This window comes from Mercenaria mercenaria, chromosome 4 (genome assembly GCF_021730395.1).
Source record: "Mercenaria mercenaria strain notata chromosome 4, MADL_Memer_1, whole genome shotgun sequence".
NCBI lineage: Eukaryota > Metazoa > Mollusca > Bivalvia > Venerida > Veneridae > Mercenaria > Mercenaria mercenaria.
In genome coordinates this window covers 73,202,310-73,221,867 of record NC_069364.1, presented here as the reverse complement: position 1 = coordinate 73,221,867, position 19,558 = coordinate 73,202,310, and the positions used below count along the sequence as shown (strand labels likewise).

The 19,558-nt window shown below is 37.0% G+C and overlaps 1 protein-coding gene across 1 annotated transcript; it reads left to right on the top strand.

The window, feature by feature from the left end:
- Positions 1-3,351: 3,351 nt before the first annotated feature.
- Positions 3,352-19,067, top strand: LOC123552981 (adhesion G protein-coupled receptor L3-like). Its single transcript, XM_053541685.1, has 13 exons — positions 3,352-3,466; positions 4,989-5,092; positions 6,296-6,398; positions 10,526-10,676; positions 10,849-10,918; positions 11,116-11,182; positions 11,501-11,586; positions 12,442-12,568; positions 13,528-13,569; positions 14,613-14,669; positions 15,145-15,184; positions 15,323-15,384; positions 18,099-19,067. Exons 1-13 carry the CDS (start codon positions 3,449-3,451, stop codon positions 18,237-18,239), a joined length of 1,068 nt encoding a protein of 355 aa, XP_053397660.1. The 5' UTR covers positions 3,352-3,448; the 3' UTR covers positions 18,240-19,067.
- The last annotated feature ends 491 nt before the right edge of the window (positions 19,068-19,558 follow it).

Here is a 19,558-nt window from a genome sequence, read left to right as displayed (position 1 = left end):
TTATGGTTGGGCGTTGGTGTTTTTATTGAAATACTTTATATATCGAATAAAAAAATGGTGACATTTTGCTCGGTGTGAGCTATTATGATCGCTCATCGTCCAGCGTCCGTCCGTCGTCCGTCCGTCTACACTTTCCTTTAAACAACATCTCCTCTGAAACATTTGGCGGAAGTCGATGAAACTTGGCCTGGATGTTCCATGGGTGGTTCTCTTTCAATGTTATTCAAATGGTTTTGCTTGGTTGCACATAGTTGCCATGGTTGCCAGGGCTGAAAATTAAAAAATCTTTAACCACATCTCTTAAACGGCTGCTCCGATTTTGAAATAAATTCATACAAATGGTCTTTATGTAACACTCTACCAAGAATGTTCAAATTATCCTGATTCGTCAAAAAACATGGCTGCCAAGGGACGTGGTCACTTTTTCCAATCTGTATAGATTGGAAATTTTAAAAATCTTCTGGCTCGATTTTGAAATAATTTCACAGAAATGGTCCTTGTTTGACTCTCTACCAAGATTGTTCAAGTAATTTTGACTCGTCAAATAACATGGCCACTAGAGGACTTGGTCATTCAGTTTCTGTAAAAAATTTAAAAGTCTTCTTGTATGAAACTGCTGACCAGATTTCAAAATATTTCCATACAGATGGTTCTTGTGTGACCCTCTTCCAAAAAAACAGAAGTGGATCTCAGGTGAGCGACCTAATGGTTGTTCTTATCTAATCATCAGATCGATTTTAAGTTATCAACATATTTCAGTTTGATTTGTAATATTTTGGTTTACAGCATTTGAAGTACGGAAGGCATCAGATGACGACGTTTTATTTCCAAACACTGACGACATACAGGAGACGGAAGACGATGAGTGGTTAAGAACAGGGAAAAGCAACATACAGTTGAAATCTGCTTCATTACAAGGTATTCAAAATAAGCTACTCCACTGCCAAATTATTGCTAATTCTTTACTTTATGGGTGAGCATTACGTAAAATATTTGCGAAGAGAAGTCAGGAATTAACGTTTGTTCTGGTAAAATGCTACAGTTTTTATCATCAGTCAATTTATTGGGAAATAGATTTTATTTTTGCGTGCTTTGTTGGCAAATTAAATACGGTTAAGAGCTCAGATGCGTAGTACTCTTAATCACGTAGGCCAAAGGCCTGAGTGATTATTTACGACGCATCTGAACGAAAAAACGTCTTTGTTGGCAAATAAAACACGATTTAGAGTTCACATACGTAGTAATCTAATCACGTAGGCCGAAGGGCTGAGTGATTAGTTACGAAACATCTGAACGAAACGTGTTTTATTTACCATTAAAGCACGCAAAACTAAAATCTATTTCTATTCTAACACGTTCTAATTACACAATTAGGCGTAACTGAACGGAGTAAACCGGAATAGCCAAAAGTAGGTCATTTTGCGAAACGTGTTTAAATCGACAAGACAATACAATTCTTTGTTTATATAAAAGAAAATCTTAAAAGTGTTAGAATTAATTTTTTTTATCAACAGGTAAAGCCAGCCCGTGCTCTATCACAACTGTTATGTACCGGAATCTGTCAGAAGTTCTGTCCACACAGACAACAGCAGGAAGTGAAAGGTTTGTAAGACTAGATAGTAAGAAATCAAGGGCATAACTCAATGAGAAAAAGCCACATTCTAGAAACGCAAGCTATTTGAAAATAATCATGTATGTCACTAAGTGTACGTAAAAAATAAGTGCAGAGAAATACAGCTGAAACTCGGTATCTCGAACCCACTTATCTCAAAATTCCGGTTATCTCGAAGACAATTTCAAGTCCTGTCACAAAAACGCGTGCACAGAATATAATTTTAAGTCGAATTTCGGTTATAATATCGAGTTATTACGCTTGATAATTCGGAGTTTCAACTGTATACAGATAAGGTAAACAATACAGATAACGGGAATGAAACTAACAAATTAAGTTTCAGTGAACACCCGTTTGAATGGTAAGTGGTATTGCCCAAATTGAATGATGGATCGGTCCATTTTAGAAATATAGCAGGGTGAAGGTTAAACTGACAAATTGTGCACGAAAACATACTTTATATCTCTCTATGTTCAAAAGATAAACATGATACTGTATATGTAAGCTGTCTCAAAAGGTGCGTAATGGCAACAAAAGACAAGGTAGCCTAACAAGCAATATATGCATGTAGAGTTAATACCTTCGCAGACGATAACACCATTAAAAGCCCGACAAAAAAGACTTCAATACATGTTTTGATTGAACATCGTTTTCTTCTTATTTTATCAGCAAAAATGTTCATTCATTCTTTCCTGTGCACTTATCACAGTTCTTTTCTTATTTAGTTCTGATGACGAAGAACAGTCGAGTGAAAGAATAAATGCCCCTATACTCGCCATGTCCATATCGCCGCCAGTGTCGGGAAAAATAGATCCTCCAGTGACAATAACATTCGAGCACGCGGATGTAAGTTTTATTTTTGATTATTAAAAAAATAATTTCTTGGTACTGGGGCCTCTGTAGCCGAGTGGTTAACGTCGCTCACTTCGAATTGCTTGCCCCTCACCGCTGTTGGTTCGAAACCACACTTGGTGTGAATTCCTTCATGTGATGATCCCATCCAGCTGGCTTAGGAAAGTCGGTGGTTCTACCCAGGTGCTCGCTCGTGCCTCAAATAATGCACGAAGTGGCACCTTTATTCTTCCTCTGCCATCATATGCTAAAAATTCCTATAATTCGTTAATCCAACAACGAAATTCTTGGTACATATAACATTTAAAGGCATTTCGTGTGTATGTTAGCTTGTTAATTAAGAATTTAAGGTTAAACATGCTTGACAATTCTGTGCTTAATAAATAATAAAAATACTTAAATGGCACAAGGAACATTTCTTCTCTATTCCCGAGAAAGATAACTAACCTAATGCGAAATCATAGTTTTGTTACTGATATAAGAAATAAATTATTTTCATGTAATTCATTTAAAATAAACTTAGCTGTTGTTTTATATATTACAACCATAAATATAATTGTGATTATATAATGTACTTTAAATATACAGAGCACATTGACGGATCCTGTGTGTGCATTTTGGCAGTTTCAAAAGTAAGTATTAACACATAAACATGAAAAACATCAGGAATATTTCTACATTACTATTACCATTTATTGTTATATTTCATGATAGAGTAGTAAAACATACTGATAAATGCTTAACATGGAAACAATATTGTCTTTTTTCTTCCAAAAATAAATGGCTTTATTTTACTTGCACACATAAAGAAGCAAATAGTTATGAATTGAATAAATATAAACAATCAACAATTTATGATTTTATCAATTATTGGATTTCAGCGATTCCCAAGGGTACTGGTCAAGTGAAGGCTGCATTGTCAGTTTTAGCAATGAGAACTATACGATATGTGAATGTGACCACCTGACTAACTTTGCAATCCTGATGAGTCCTTTCAGTGAGGTAAATGTGTAAACCTGAACAAATCATTTTTAAAGTACCATACGTATTAGTAAATCAGAGTTGCAGCCCCATTTTGAAGTGATATCTGAATAGTGATGCCATTCCACATTCATCGTGTGACTGAAATGTGCAGTATATGATTTTGAACATTTCTGACAAGTGAGTGTAAGAGTTGACTTATTTGGAATACGGGTCTTTTTAGCTCACCATGAGACAAAGGCAGGCTCATGGTGAGCTTTTGTGACCGGTCATTGTCCGTCGTGTGTCGTCCGTCGTCCGTCCGTCAACATTTTCTAAAAAAATCTTCTTCTTGAAAACCACTGGGCAGAATTACACCAAACTTCACAGGAATGATCCTTGGGTGGCCCCCTTTCAAAATTATTCAAAGAATTGAATTCCATGCAGAACTGCCATGGCAACCGAAAGTAAAATCTTTAAAAATCTTGTTGTCCAAAACCACAGGGCCTAAGGCTTTGACATCTGATGTGTAGCATCATCTAGTGTTCTTCTACCAAAATTGTTTAAATTATCCCTCTAGGGTCAAATATGGCCCCGCCTCGGAGGGTCACATGGTAGACTTATATAGGGAAAACTTCGAAAATCTTCTTGTACAAAACCACAAGCCCTAGGGCTTTGATATTTGGTATGTAGCATCATCTAGTGGTCCTCTACCAAGATTGTTCAAATTATCCCTCTAGGGTCAAATATGGCCCCGCCCCGGGGGCCCCAAGTTTTACATAGACTTATATAGGAAAAAAAGTTTAAAAATCTTCTTGTCTGAAACCACATGACTTAAGCCTTTGATATTTTGTTTGTAGCATTGTCTTATGGTCCTCAACCAGAATTGTTCAAATTGTACCCCTGGGGTGAAAAGAGGCCCTGCCTTGGGGGTCCCATGTTTTATATAGATTTATATAGGAAAAAACTTTAAAAAGCTTCTTGTCTCAAACCACACGACTTCGGCTTTTGATATTTGGTATGATGCATTGCCTAGTATTACTCTACCAAAATTGTTCAAATTATGCCCCTGGGGTTAAAAGAGGCCCCGCCCCGGGGTCATTTAATTATTATATCAGTTATATAGGAAAAAATACTTGAAAAATTATCTGATCCTATTTCCAAGACTGTTTAATAATAATTACCTGATGACCCTATGTATTATGAAGTCACTTGACTGTGGCCTTGACCTCCTGACCTACTTTCTTGTTTTTTAAGATCAGCCTTGAAATTTGGATGACATGTACAGTTTTGCACACCGATGATGAAACTGAATTGCATTGACTATGAATGTGACCTACTGACTTTCTTAATATTTTAGCATCAGTTTGACATTTGAAACGTGTTGCTCATATTACTCAGGTGAGCGATTCAGGGTCATCATGACCCTCTTGTTGTATATGTTATCATACAGTTCAGTTCAAAATAATTATTATGTATATGTATGATTTCAATCCAGCCACTTAATTTAAAACTGTCCAGCAATTTTAGTCTTAACAGTATCTAAGAATCATATATCTTGCAGGCTGATTCGTCGTCACAGGCACTTCGAATTATCTCCATCATAGGCATCAGTGTTTCAATAATTTGTCTGCTGGTCACCTGCGTTGTTCATCTTTGTCTTTGGAAGTAAGTATACGTTTGCAAAACAGTATTTGACCCCAACTTACACAATATGTTTATGTCCAGTAACTGTATATTTAATGGTCAATAATTATTATCTAAGTAAGTAGTCTCAATGCACGGATAACTTGGATAAGTTCATTTGTACATACTTTTGACGTGTGCTAATTGGTTGATTTATTACGGGCTACGTCCACGACCATGTAGTGTGACATTTCTTTTTCAACGGTGCTGCTAAAACTCGTCTTCAGAATAATTTCTGGTTCTTTCGGATCATAGGGTCCGTTTAATATCTATCTTATAGAATTCCGCCTTTGCCGGTGCTAGAGGCGTGAGGGGTGTTGCACATTCCATGTGCAGAAACCGAGTCTGCTATTATCGGTAGTTTGCTTGGTTGCATTCTATGCTTCCAAAAGTTTTCTAGATAAACGTGTTTTGCTGTAAATAACGTCATTTTTTAATCATTAATGAATGTGTTAATTTACTAGATACAATGCTTAATGTTTTTATTAGCTCGACTATTCGAAAAATAGGGGAGCTATCCTACTCGCCCCGGCGTCGGCGTTAGCGTGAGCGTAAGCGTTAGCGTGAGCGTCACACAAATGTTAAAGTTTGCGTACCACCCCAAATATTTTCAAAGTCCATTGAGATATTGCTTTCATATTTTGCATACTTGTTTACCATCATGACCCCAGTCTGTAAAAAGTAGGAGACAACTCTATCAAGCATTTTGACTGAATTATGGCCCCTTTTCGACTTAGAATAAATGTTAAAGTTTGCGTACCACCCCAAACATTTTCAAAGTCCATTGAGATATTGCTTTCATATTTTGCATACTTGTTTACCGTCATGACCTCAGTCTGTAAAAAGGAGGAGGCAACTCTATCAAGCATTTTGACTGAATTATGGCCCCTTTTCAACTTAGAATAAATGTTAAAGTTTGCGTACCACCCCAAATATTTGCAAAGTCCATTGAGATATTGCTTTCATATTTTGCATACTTGTTTACCATCATGACCCCAGTCTGTAAAAAGGAGGAGGCTACTCTATCAAGCATTTTGACTGAATTATGGCCCCTTTTCGACTTAGAATATGCTTATTGTAATGTTAAAGTTTTACTCATTGCTTATATTTTACTATCAAGCACTGACAATAGTCGAGCGCGTTGTCCACTGACAGCTCTTGTTTGTTCTGTTATTTGTATTTCAGGCGCGTGAGAAATGATCGTACCACCAGATTAATGAACTTGTGTACTGCCTTACTGCTGTCTTATATAATCTTTCTGGCTGGTGTCGACAGGACGGAGAGCAGTGTTAGTTACTTGTCCATGTTTATCTCATTTTCAAATTAATATTTCTTTTCTTTATACGTTTCTTTATACAATAACTGTACCTTTCGTATGAAATTAATGCCAGTTCAATATTTTAATGTGTTTAAACATTTAGAATACTGTATAGAATTAAATAAATTGTTAAATTTATCTTGTCTTAGCGATCTGTTCCTTTTACTTTCATATAAATGCAGAAAAAAGATCAGTTGTTAGTACATGATATATATCGTATTATATAGAAGGTACTGTTCGCTGTTACAGGTTTCCTTTGCAGAAACAGCGGCCGTTCTGCTGTAAGTCACAGTATGCTTAGTGGTTAAGGTCGCTGACATCTAATCACTTACCCCTCACCGATGTGGGTTCGAGCCTCACTTGGGGCGTTTAACCCTTCATGTGAGGGAGCCATCCAGCTGGCTTATGGGTCTACCCAGGTGCCCGCCCGTGATGAAATAATGCTCGGAGGGTCACCTGGGGTCTTCCTCCACCATCAAAAGCTGGAAAGTCGCCATATGATCTGTATTTGTGTAGGGTGACATAAACCCCAAAACAGAAACAACTGTGTGCTGTGTTACAAGTTGCCTGTGATGTGATATTGCCCATTCTGCAGTACATTTATCTTTTCGTATTCTCTGTGTGCTTTGTTACAGGTTGCCTGTACAGCGATAGCGGCCGTTCTGCAATGCATTTATCTTGTCGTATCCGCTATTTGCTATTCCACAGGTTGCCTGTGCTGTGATGGCGGCCGTTCCGGAGTCGGGTATCTTGTCTTATTCGCTATTAGTTATGTTACAAATTGCCTGTGAAGCAAAGGCATCTATTCTGCAGTACATTATCTTTTCGTATTCTCTGTGTGCTTTGTTACAGGTTGTCTCTGCAACGATATCGGCCGTTCGGCAATACATTTATCTTGTCGTATGCGCTATTTCCTATGTTACAGATTGCCTGTGCAGCGATATCGACCGTTCGGCAATACATTTATCTTGTCGTATTCGCTATTTGCTATTCCACAGGTTGCCTGTGCTGTGATGGCGGCCGTTCCAGAGTACATTTATCTTGTCTTATTCGCTGTTTGCTATGTTACAAGTTGCCTGTGAAGCAAAAGCATCTATTCTGCAGTACATTTATCTTTTCGTATTCTCTGTGTGCTCTGTTACAGGTTGCCTGTGCAGCGATAGAGGCCATTCTGCGATACATTCTTCTTGTCGTATTCGCTATTTGCTATGTTACAGATTGTCTCTGCTGCGATATCGGCCGTTCGGCAATACATTTATCTTGTCGTATGTGCTATTTGCTATGTTACAGATTGCCTGTGTAGCGATAGAGGCCATTCTGCAATGCATTTATCTTGTCGTATTCGCTATGTTACAGATTGTCTGTGCAGCGATAGCGGCCGTTCTGCAATACATTTATCTTGTCGTATTCGCTATTTGCTATGTTACAGGTTGTCTGTGCAGCGATAGCGGCCGTTCTGCAATACATTTATCTTGTCGTATTCGCTATTTGCTATGTTACAGGTTTTCTGTGCAGCGATAGCGACCGTTCTGCAATACATTTATCTTGTCGTATTTGCTATTTGCTATGTTACAGATTGCCTGTTCAGCAATAGCGGCCATTCTGCTATACATTTATTTTGTCGTATTCGCTATGTTACAGATTGCCTGTGCAGCGATAGCGGCGGTTCTGCAATACATTTATCTTGTCGTATTCGCTATTTGCTATGTTACAGGTTGTCTTGCAGCGATAGCGGCCGTTCTGCAATACATTTATCTTGTCGTATTCGCTATTTGCTATGTTACAGGTTGTCTGTGCAGCGATAGCGGCCGTTCTGCAATACATTAATCTTGTCGTATTCGCTATTTGCTATGTTACAGGTTGCCTGTGCAGCGATAGCGGCCGTTCTGCAATACATTTATCTTGTCGTATTCGCTATTTGCTTTGTTACAGATTGCCTGTGCAGCGATAGCGGCCGTTCTGCAATACATTTATCTTGTCGTATTCGCTATTTGCTATGTTACAGATTGCCTGTGCAACGATAGCGGCCGTTCTGCAATACATTTATCTTGTCGTATTTGCTATTTGCTATGTTACAGATTGCCTGTTCAGCAATAGCGGCCATTCTGCTATACATTTATTTGTCGTATTCGCTATGTTACAGATTGCCTGTGCAGCGATAGCGGCGGTTCTGCAATACATTTATCTTGTCGTATTCGCTATTTGCTATGTTACAGGTTGTCTTGCAGCGATAGCGGCCGTTCTGCAATACATTTATCTTGTCGTATTCGCTATTTGCTATGTTACAGGTTGTCTGTGCAGCGATAGCGGCCGTTCTGCAATACATTAATCTTGTCGTATTCGCTATTTGCTATGTTACAGGTTGCCTGTGCAGCGATAGCGGCCGTTCTGCAATACATTTATCTTGTCGTATTCGCTATTTGCTTTGTTACAGATTGCCTGTGCAGCGATAGCGGCCGTTCTGCAATACATTAATCTTGTCGTATTCGCTATTTGCTATGTTACAGGTTGCCTGTGCAGCGATAGCGGCCGTTCTGCAATACATTTATCTTGTCGTATTCGCTATTTGCTTTGTTACAGATTGCCTCTGCAGCGATAGCGGCCGTTCTGCAATACATTTATCTTGTCGTATTCGCTATTTGCTATGTTACAGGTTGCCTGTGCAGCGATAGCGGCCGTTCTGCAATACATTTATCTTGTCGTATTCGCTATTTGCTTTGTTACAGATTGCCTGTGCAGCGATAGCGGCCGTTCTGCAATACATTTATCTTGTCGTATTCGCTATTTGCTATGTTACAGGTTTTCTGTGCAGCGATAGCGACCGTTCTGCAATACATTTATCTTGTCGTATTTGCTATTTGCTATGTTACAGATTGCCTGTTCAGCAATAGCGGCCATTCTGCTATACATTTATTTTGTCGTATTCGCTATGTTACAGATTGCCTGTGCAGCGATAGCGGCGGTTCTGCAATACATTTATCTTGTCGTATTCGCTATTTGCTATGTTACAGGTTGTCTTGCAGCGATAGCGGCCGTTCTGCAATACATTTATCTTGTCGTATTCGCTATTTGCTATGTTACAGGTTGTCTGTGCAGCGATAGCGGCCGTTCTGCAATACATTAATCTTGTCGTATTCGCTATTTGCTATGTTACAGGTTGCCTGTGCAGCGATAGCGGCCGTTCTGCAATACATTTATCTTGTCGTATTCGCTATTTGCTTTGTTACAGATTGCCTGTGCAGCGATAGCGGCCGTTCTGCAATACATTTATCTTGTCGTATTCGCTATTTGCTATGTTACAGATTGCCTGTGCAACGATAGCGGCCGTTCTGCAATACATTTATCTTGTCGTATTTGCTATTTGCTATGTTACAGATTGCCTGTTCAGCAATAGCGGCCATTCTGCTATACATTTATTTTGTCGTATTCGCTATGTTACAGATTGCCTGTGCAGCGATAGCGGCGGTTCTGCAATACATTTATCTTGTCGTATTCGCTATTTGCTATGTTACAGGTTGTCTTGCAGCGATAGCGGCCGTTCTGCAATACATTTATCTTGTCGTATTCGCTATTTGCTATGTTACAGGTTGTCTGTGCAGCGATAGCGGCCGTTCTGCAATACATTAATCTTGTCGTATTCGCTATTTGCTATGTTACAGGTTGCCTGTGCAGCGATAGCGGCCGTTCTGCAATACATTTATCTTGTCGTATTCGCTATTTGCTATGTTACAGATTGCCTGTGCAGCGATAGCGGCCATTCTGCAATACATTAATCTTGTCGTATTCGCTATTTGCTATGTTACAGGTTGCCTGTGCAGCGATAGCGGCCGTTCTGCAATACATTTATCTTGTCGTATTCGCTATTTGCTTTGTTACAGATTGCCTCTGCAGCGATAGCGGCCGTTCTGCAATACATTTATCTTGTCGTATTCGCTATTTGCTATGTTACAGGTTGCCTGTGCAGCGATAGCGGCCGTTCTGCAATACATTTATCTTGTCGTATTCGCTATTTGCTTTGTTACAGGTTGCCTGTGCAGCGATAGCGGCCGTTCTGCAATACATTTATCTTGTCGTATTCGCTATTTGCTATGTTACAGATTGCCTGTGCAGCGATAGCGGCCGTTCTGCAATACATTTATCTTGTTGTATTCTCTATCATGCTGGTGGAAGGAGTTGAAATAGCTGTGACTCTCCTCGTGGTGTTTAAAACAAAGTCAAGAACTAAGCTTTTGCTTATCCTTGCTTGGGGTAATTAAAGCGTTTAATTTTCTCATTTAGTTAATAAATAAGAATTCTTTACAATTGTGTACGTAAAACAAACATTTCCCAGATGTTCTAATAATTCCTTTGTGAAAATTCGATTATATGAGAGTTAGAGTGATATTATAATTTAAGATTTTTTTCGTACATCTGTTTTCAGTGATACCAGCTATGATTGTTGGGATATCTCTAGGAGTGACCAAATTAAATGGTTATGGAACTGAAAATTTGTAAGTATAGATACTGTTGCAAAATGCCTCTTTGAATGGGATTAACAGTTGCCATATCTTAGAACGGGATTTAAAGAAGACATATTTTGGAATGGGATTAACATCTGACCTGTTGGATTGGGATTAACAGTTGTTTTCTCTTTGATTTGTATTGGATATATTATTGATATGATATAAGATTTGTGTTTTATTTTCAGTTGTTGGCTGTCAGTTAGCAATGGTGTGATATGGGCTTTCGTTGGTCCAGCTCTAGTCATTATCTTTGTGAGTTTTTTAATACTTTGTTTAGTAATATTACTATATTTATTTGTAAAAATACGTTGCGTCTTTTCCTAGGACTTAATCTTCAATTTTACAACAATTTTTTTTTTTTTGTTTATCATCTGGCAAGCTAAGATTCGAAGTTGTTTTTATAATAAGATATTTCAAGTGAAATAAATATGATAATTTAATCTAAAAACAAACTTCAGTCACACCTCTTCAAAATAAATTGTGATAAGCAAATCTTTTTTTTTTCGAGCGTTTTATGTCGGTTTAAACATGGTATTATGTGTTTTTGAATCACAAGTCTTTCTTTTTCAGTTTAATATCATATGTCTGTTTATTGTTATTCGTACAATGTTCCAATTAACTGCTGTAAAGAGTAAAAAGACGTCAGAGAAGGTCAGGTAATTTAAAATATAATTTTTTATACAGGCGTTCCATACAAATATTTATACCAATAACATTACCATAAACGTTTGATAATACCACTTACATTATCATAAACTGGCGATTATACCACTAACATTACTATAAACTTGTGATTTATTGAAAAATTGTAAACATAAAAAATTCACAAAGTTTTACAGATGTCACCTTCGCAAAATTCCTTAAGTTATAAAATACAGCTAATTGCACAGGTAAGGTAAGAAGTATTTTGTCTTTAAAAGTACATGGGCAATAGTCCTATAGGACAGGCCATGTTCCAAGAACGTAGTCTGTCTGAAATGAAACCATATAGAAGTGTATGTATGTATGCGATTTACATTTACATTTGTTTATAAACAAGAGCCAAATAAATCTTGTACGGACTTTAATGAAACTTGGTGTAAATGTGCCGTATAATAGAACCGTTTCGGTAGTGTGGATTTATTACAAAGGAAGTTATGCTTGTTTAAAGTTTTAGAGATTTTTAAAAAGTCTAAATTTCAGACTTAAAATGTTCATGAGTATGAACTCTGGACAAAAACAAATAAAGGAACCATAACATGACCAGTGGCAAAATGGTCATTTGACATAATGCAAATGTTATAAATTTATATAGTCGGGGCTGACTACAGCCAGCATTTATTTATGTATGAATGTGACTTTGCATATGTGTTATCAACATATATAACACGGTTGACATCCAGGAGCAACCAACCAGATACTGGCGTTTTTAGCTAGCTGTCACGCACAGCTTTAAAATTCTGTTTACCACGCGGTATCATGTTCTGACTGTATACTAAGGTATAAATTTATTTCAAATCATTGTTTTACAGAACCAGTCTGTGGTCACTGTGTGTTCTTGTTCCAATAACTGGGATATCCTGGATACTTGGAATATTCTATGTGAACGACAGTTTCTACTTTATACAGTATATATTTGCCATATTGAACGGGTTGCAGGTATGAAATCATTCAATATTACCTTAAAAATTCTAAAAATACAATTTCGAGAGATCAAAGAGATCAAAGAAAAGTGTTTTGTGTGTATACATACAAAGACATTTAAAACCCCATTTTCCCTTTATTGTTTTTTTCTTCTGTTTTTAAAAGACTTGCCTTCTAGTGATAGAATACACATTTTTCTGTTCCCATGTTATTGTTTGGTTCAGCTTAATAATCTCGGTTATACCCAAACTAAACATATATTTCATGTATATTTCATACGATAGTATTTATCACTAAGCAAATTATGTCTTTTTTTTTTCTGACCTAACCTACTCGTCATAGCGTCCGCATCCAGATTTTGGTTTAAATTTTGCCGCACTTTCCATTGCTTCAACTTGCTTTTGTTCAGCAACATCACTAACATCAAACAAATTTCGAAAGGCATCCATCCGCCCATCCTTAACACTTTAGTCCTGAGCATAACTTCAAAAATATGAAAGGACTTTATTAGTTAAACCTTCATACAATGAGAAAGGCAGTGTTTACTACAGAGCCATTACTCTACCATGTTCACATTCTGAATTATCTCTCATGATTTGACTATCTCATAACACTTTTGTTTTGAGCTTAACTCCAAAACTGTCAAAGGTTTATTATTAAAACTCACACAATGATAAAGGTATTTGAGGGAAAGTGTAGTATACAGCAACCATAACTCTGCTGTGCTTACTCTTCTACTAAGAATTGAAGATTACATTTATTCATAACTATTATAAGGAGTACGATAACTATTCCAGCACACTGCTTGCTTATGCATTTGCAACGTGTATGATTACCCGTACAACATTTTTTTTGCATTATGAATCACTTATCAAACAGGTCCCTTCATTTTCCCATCGATTATGTCCTTTTCGCTACAAAGTATTAAAATGGTCGACAGGGCTTGTAGTTTTTATCATTACTTATCTTTTCAGGGATTTTTTATTTTTCTGTTCCACTGCTTGCTGAACAAACAGGTGAGTTCCATACCTTTAACGTCACACTATAACTGTTTTAGTATTTTCTGCTGGAAGTGACTACGCGTCCCGCTACAGGAAACCTAGCCTCTTTACTAGAAGTTCGGTACTTAATCAAATACATAGACTTGTATGTTATTATTATATCCCAAGATACAAAATAAGTGGGGACTATATTGAAGGCATGCGTGTCCGTTGTTCCACTCACCCACCCGTCCGTCCGTCCATCCGTCTATAGATTTTTTTTCGCTCCATATCTTCTTAACCGCTGGAGAGATTTTCATAAAACTAGTATCAAATATCAATCTCATCGATGCAATGTACAGAGCGCAAAAACCAGGTCATTCGGTTCAAGGCCAAGGACACATCTGGAGGTCAAAAGTCAGATAGCTTAAATTTGTGTCTGTTCCAAATCTTTTAAACATTGAAATGATTTTCCTAAAACTAGCATCAATTGTAACCGTCATCAAGAGAACATTCAGAGGTCATCCCAGGTCGCTACATCCATGGTCAAGGTCACACTTAGAGGTCAAAGATCAAATAGTGCAAATTTGTGTCGGCTCCTGCTTTCTTAACCACATAAAATTAGCACCAATAGTAAGCCTTATCAAGACAAGCGCAATACCCTAGTCACTAGGTCCAAGGTCAATCAAACTTAAGGGGTCTGAGATTAGATTGCTCAAATTTGTGTCCGATCAATATCTTTTAAAAACTGGAAATAAACTTCATAAAGCTAGCATTAAAGACGACATGCAAATCGCACATCCCAGGTCAATAGTTCCAAGGTCAAGGTCACACAGAGAAGTCAAAATGAAATAGCTCAGTTTTTGTCCGCTTCATATTTACTTACCCTGTACCAATGTCGTGTCTGGGGTATTAATCAACATTACTGATAGCTCTAGTTGAAACTTGATATTGGTATTAAAATTATTTCTTGAGTGTTTTCATTCATTTTATCTTTTGAAATTCTCTGAGCATTTAGATTAAATGATACCAAAGATGAGATGGCATTATGTAATTCAATATATCATTTGGTTGAACAGGTGAAAAATGCATACAAGCTACATGCAAGGAAGAAGTCTGCTACATATTTGTCAACGGTAAATATTAAGCTCGATTTCGCACAGTTCATATTCCTAGTTTCTTTGTAATATCTAATGAACCACTTAAAGAAGAAAGCAATAATTAAAAAAGAAACTTAAAGAAATGATAAGGGAGACAACAAATGTAACAAGTTCGGTATTCTTGTGACTTCGGTCAACTGATGGAGCAAATATTTACCTGCAATTGTACAAAACACAATGTCTCTAAGATAATCATTCATCTTCTCCGTCTGGTGTGTCTGTTTTGTGTTTTGAAGATATCTTTTTGAAGAGAATAATATACTGCCTGGTAATTTAATACGTTTGTTTATTAAACAGCAGCGGAAAACCGGACATGTCGGTCATATGCGACATCAAATAAAGGTTACCATTACATCAAAACAAAAAATGAAATAATCAGTTTATCATTCTTTAGTACAAAATTCTATATATTTTATTATCCTTACCATACTGTTTCATACATGTTTTACAGAACCCTACCTCGAAAGATGAACGGAATACGAAATCTAAAGGTATGTTTTAAATTCTATAGTTATTAAAAAAGGTCATATAAAAGATATTATAAAACATGTCAAATGAACCAATTTTGAAATAACTAGCATTTAAGTATGAAACAGATATGTTAGGTATAATGTTTAAATGTCTTTCAGAAAACATTTCATCAGCTGAAGATGCCAGCACTCGTGATATTAGAAACGACTGGAAACACGAGGTATGACTACAGTTTCACTACCTTATAAGTGTATATGTGAAGTGATTAGTAACATATTTTATCATCTGATAAAAACGATATAAGGTCAACGATTTAAAATGTTTGAGGAAATACATCAAGTATTATTTAAGTATGTATTTGAACTGATATGAATTAGCATATTTAATTTGACCTGTCTAAAATTCGATCCTCGGGCGGGGCGTATGTTCTCCGTGACTATTTGATAAACGACATTGTGTCTGAAATTATTATTATTATTTTACCACACGTATATAGCACTCTTCATACAAAATATGTACGTTCAAAAGTGCTTTACAAAACATAAAGAACACATACATACATACATATACATACATGTAAATATATTGGTAAAAGATTAAAAGGAATAGTAATTAAAAACAAGATCATCCATAAATTATGTTCAACGTTAAATTACATTACGAGAGCAATCCCTTTCTTAACAGGTTTGTTTTGGGTTTAACGCCATTTGCAACAGTATTTCAGATTTTGTTATCTTATATAACATGTGTGAAAGAGATGCGTTTTCAAAGATCTTTTAAATGCGGACAGTGAGCTTCAATCTCTGATGCTTGCTGGGAGGGCATTCCAAAGCTTTGGAGCTGCATGCTTGAAACTTCTGTCACCATACTTTACTGTTCGACTCCTCGGTACAACCAAAGACACCGGGCGATTTGCCGACCTAAAGTCTCTACGAGGCTTGTACATGTCCAGCATATCGACAATATACTTGGGAGATTCATTGTGCATGGCTTTGTATGTAAGTGTCAAGATTTTGAACTCAATGCGGTGCTGAACCGGAAGCCAATGCAACTCCTTCAAGACCGGCGTGATGTGATCGTATCGTGGAGTCTTGGTTATGATGTGGGCCGCTGTGTTTTGTACACATTGAAGTTTTTTCAGTGTGTCATTGGAAATTCCATACAGCAGCGAGTTACAGTAGTCTACTTTCGATGTAACCAGAGAGTTCACAAGAGACTTGGTAGCATCAGCTGTGATGTACTGCCTAATGTGGCCTATTTGCCGAAGTTATGCGTAACTAGCTCTACAAAGAGAGTTAACATGCTGTGTCATGACCATGTTCACCGAGATTCTTCACACAAATTGATGGTTCAATCTGAGAGGGACCTACTTTCACGCAGATATCTTCGGGTATTTTTGTGTGATTTGTGTGAAACAACAATGACCTCAGTTTTGTCAGTATTGAGCTTCAGCATTTTCTGATGCATCCAAGAGACTATGTCGTTGAGACAGATTTCAATTTGAGATAGGGCTTCATGTTCGTAAGAAATATTTTTTGGCTTAAACGACAAGTATAGTTGTGAGTCATCGGCATAAAAGTGGTGATTCAGTCCATGGCTTCTGCAGATTGAACCAACGGATTTTGTGTACATGATGTAGTTTTTCTGTCCTAGGACAGATCCTTGTGGTACACTGTATTTCATGTGGACTGGAGTAGACAGTTCGCCATTTACTGAGACTGTTTGGTAGCGGTCATTCAGAGAAGAAGTCATCCACTGTAGTGGTTTGCCAATGATCTCCGAAGTCCTTTTCCAAGCGTTTTAGCAACGTTTCATGATCAATAGTATCAAACGCAGCTGATAAGTCAAGCATTACCAAAATTGTGTTTTCGTTTTGATCCAGGGATTGAAGAATGTCATTTTGAACTTTGAGAAGTGCAGTTTCTGTCGAGTGATGCTTTCTGTATGCAGACATGTGCTGTTCATCTAGGTTCTTCGAAGTCAGGTGGCACTCATTGCGTTTATCTACTACTTTTTCCAGTACTTTTGAGACAAAAGGTAGGTTTGAAACAGGCCTGTAGTTCTTTAGTTCATTGGAATCAAGTTCTGTTTTCTTCAAAAGAGGTCTAACGTGAGACTTTTTGAATTCTTTTGGAACATACGCGGTTTCCGGTGATGTGTTGATAATTTTTGTCAAAGCTGGAAGAAGCTCGTCAAGGCATGTCTTTAAAAGCCAAGTTGGTATTGGGTCTAATTCACACGACTTACATGGAGATGCCTGAATAATATTCTTCACTTCTTCTGGTGTGGCTGGAGTAAAACTGTTTAGGCAGTCCTCCATTGGTGGTTGTGTTTCAGTGTCGTCAGAAATGTCAGATACAAAACAGGATGCTATGTCTGTCCGTATTTTGTCTATTTTGTTTATGAAAAAGTCACTAGTCTTGTGCAAATTGTTTGGAGGATGCAGCTTTTGGTAAAGTGATGTCATCTATAACACCTAACAGATGCGTTGTGATTTTGAAGACTCTTTGATTCTACCTTATTCGAGTAGAAATGTATTTTTGCCTTTTTTAGTAACCCATTTACTGTTGCACACTGTTCTCTGTAAAGCTGGTGGTCTAATGTCAGTCTTGATTTGCGCCATTTCTGTTCCAGCTTGCGCTTTAAATGTCTAGCATCATGAAGTTCTTGTGTCATTCTTGTGTCCTTCTTCGTCCGCCACCTCTGATTCATGTGGGGAAGTTGGCAGTTACTTGCGGAGAACAGGTTTGTACTGGTCACTGGTTAGGTAAACTACCTGCCGTTGCATGACTGAAATACTGTTGAAAAACGACGTTAAACTCAAAACAAACAAACGAACTAAACGGAGTGTTTATTCATCTGTATCTAAACATGTTTTATGTCGATAAAATGAAAACATGAAATATTATGATAGGGTTTTTAACTCGATTTCAGATTCTGCAAGAATCTTTCCCTCAGAGTCAAGTACAATACGGATCATCATTGGGAATGTTCAATAAAGGCAGTATGAGAAAGTCTGCGCCATTTAGCTCCCAGTCACGTGATCAGTTGATAAGTGATAGCTCAATGTCTTAGTCATATCTTGGTAACGGTGATGGAAGCGGATATTCCATTACCCTGGTGATTTTCGCCACCTGAGATGGACGTGTTTCTTACAATTTGAAAGTGGTTTAAGAATGCGTTTCTATGCTTTTAAGACATGTGTCATTTCTAGTCATTCAGGAATAGCTTGTTTCTAGCCATTTGAAACTGGTGCCGCATTTGAGCCATTTGAGAATGAGGTGTTCTAGGCATTTAAGAAAAGTGTGTTTCAAGTCAAATGAGACGTGTGTATTTTTCTGGCCATTTGCAGTTGGTTCAGTCTTTGAAAGCTAGATATTGGCTTAAACATATTCTGCAATAAATATGCAAGATGTCAAAAATATCAATGACTTGAACTTTCGAAAATGACAATTATAGTATCATATATAGAAGACTATTTAAGCGTTGTTCTTCATACTTTGTTTTACTATTATTTCTTCCGAAATTATCACTGATTCTGTTCGGTTTTTTTTCCCATGGTTAAGTTTTATAGAATATATATATTCGTCATTTTCATTTTCTTATTTATCACCCATCTCGTTCAAAAGCTTTTTGAAGTATCAACATTGTAAAGTGTGTTATATTTATAAATAGTGTGACTGCCTGTATTCAAATGTTGTATTTACGAATTTTGATTTATATTTTTATGTCTTTGTTTCTTTAATGCAAAATAAAAAGAGGATAATAAAGATCATATATTCATATACTGATTATATCTGATGCAAAATAAAAGAATAAAGTAACGTAAAGCTATCGTTCGGCGTGTTCTTTTTTTCCGTTCTGTATTGTATATTATTGTAAAACAGAATTAAATAAATAAAACTAATCAGTTAAATAAATGTTGTTACACTGTATGTTACCTGGTAGAAATCATTTTAAAGCATACTGTATTTGTTGTTTTTGTACCGGTACTAAAAATTGGTATAAAATGAATTCCCTATTCCCACGTTTTTACAATATCTATAATCCTGGTATTTATGTTAGATGTGTTAAACGGAAATAGCCGAAACATATTGTTTCAAAATTGATCTGTTTCTCGAGTTAGACGGTGGAAGGGAGACAACTGTGTATAGCGTTAATCTTAATAAACAAGGGAAGATAATAGCATCGATTTTTATCAAATTCTCCAGTGTGTGGCCGTAGCTTTATCAGATCAGGGGGTTCCAATTGTGTTGGAGTGGTGAACTTTACGCAGAACGAGTAAACAAAATGGCACATTACACTGAGGTCTTGTAATTACGATTTCCCGTTATATATCGAATCAAATGAAAAGGTTGCGTGCATCTGGAGTGCAAACGAGTCCGTTCTTTAGG

Bases quoted from the DNA above. Each gene is read 5' to 3' on its own strand.
- LOC123552981 (XM_053541685.1), top strand. The intron at 11,183-11,500 runs GTGAGTTTTTTA...TTTCTTTTTCAG, and splicing joins CAGCTCTAGTCATTATCTTT to TTTAATATCATATGTCTGTT. The intron at 13,570-14,612 runs GTGAGTTCCATA...TTGGTTGAACAG, and splicing joins ACTGCTTGCTGAACAAACAG to GTGAAAAATGCATACAAGCT.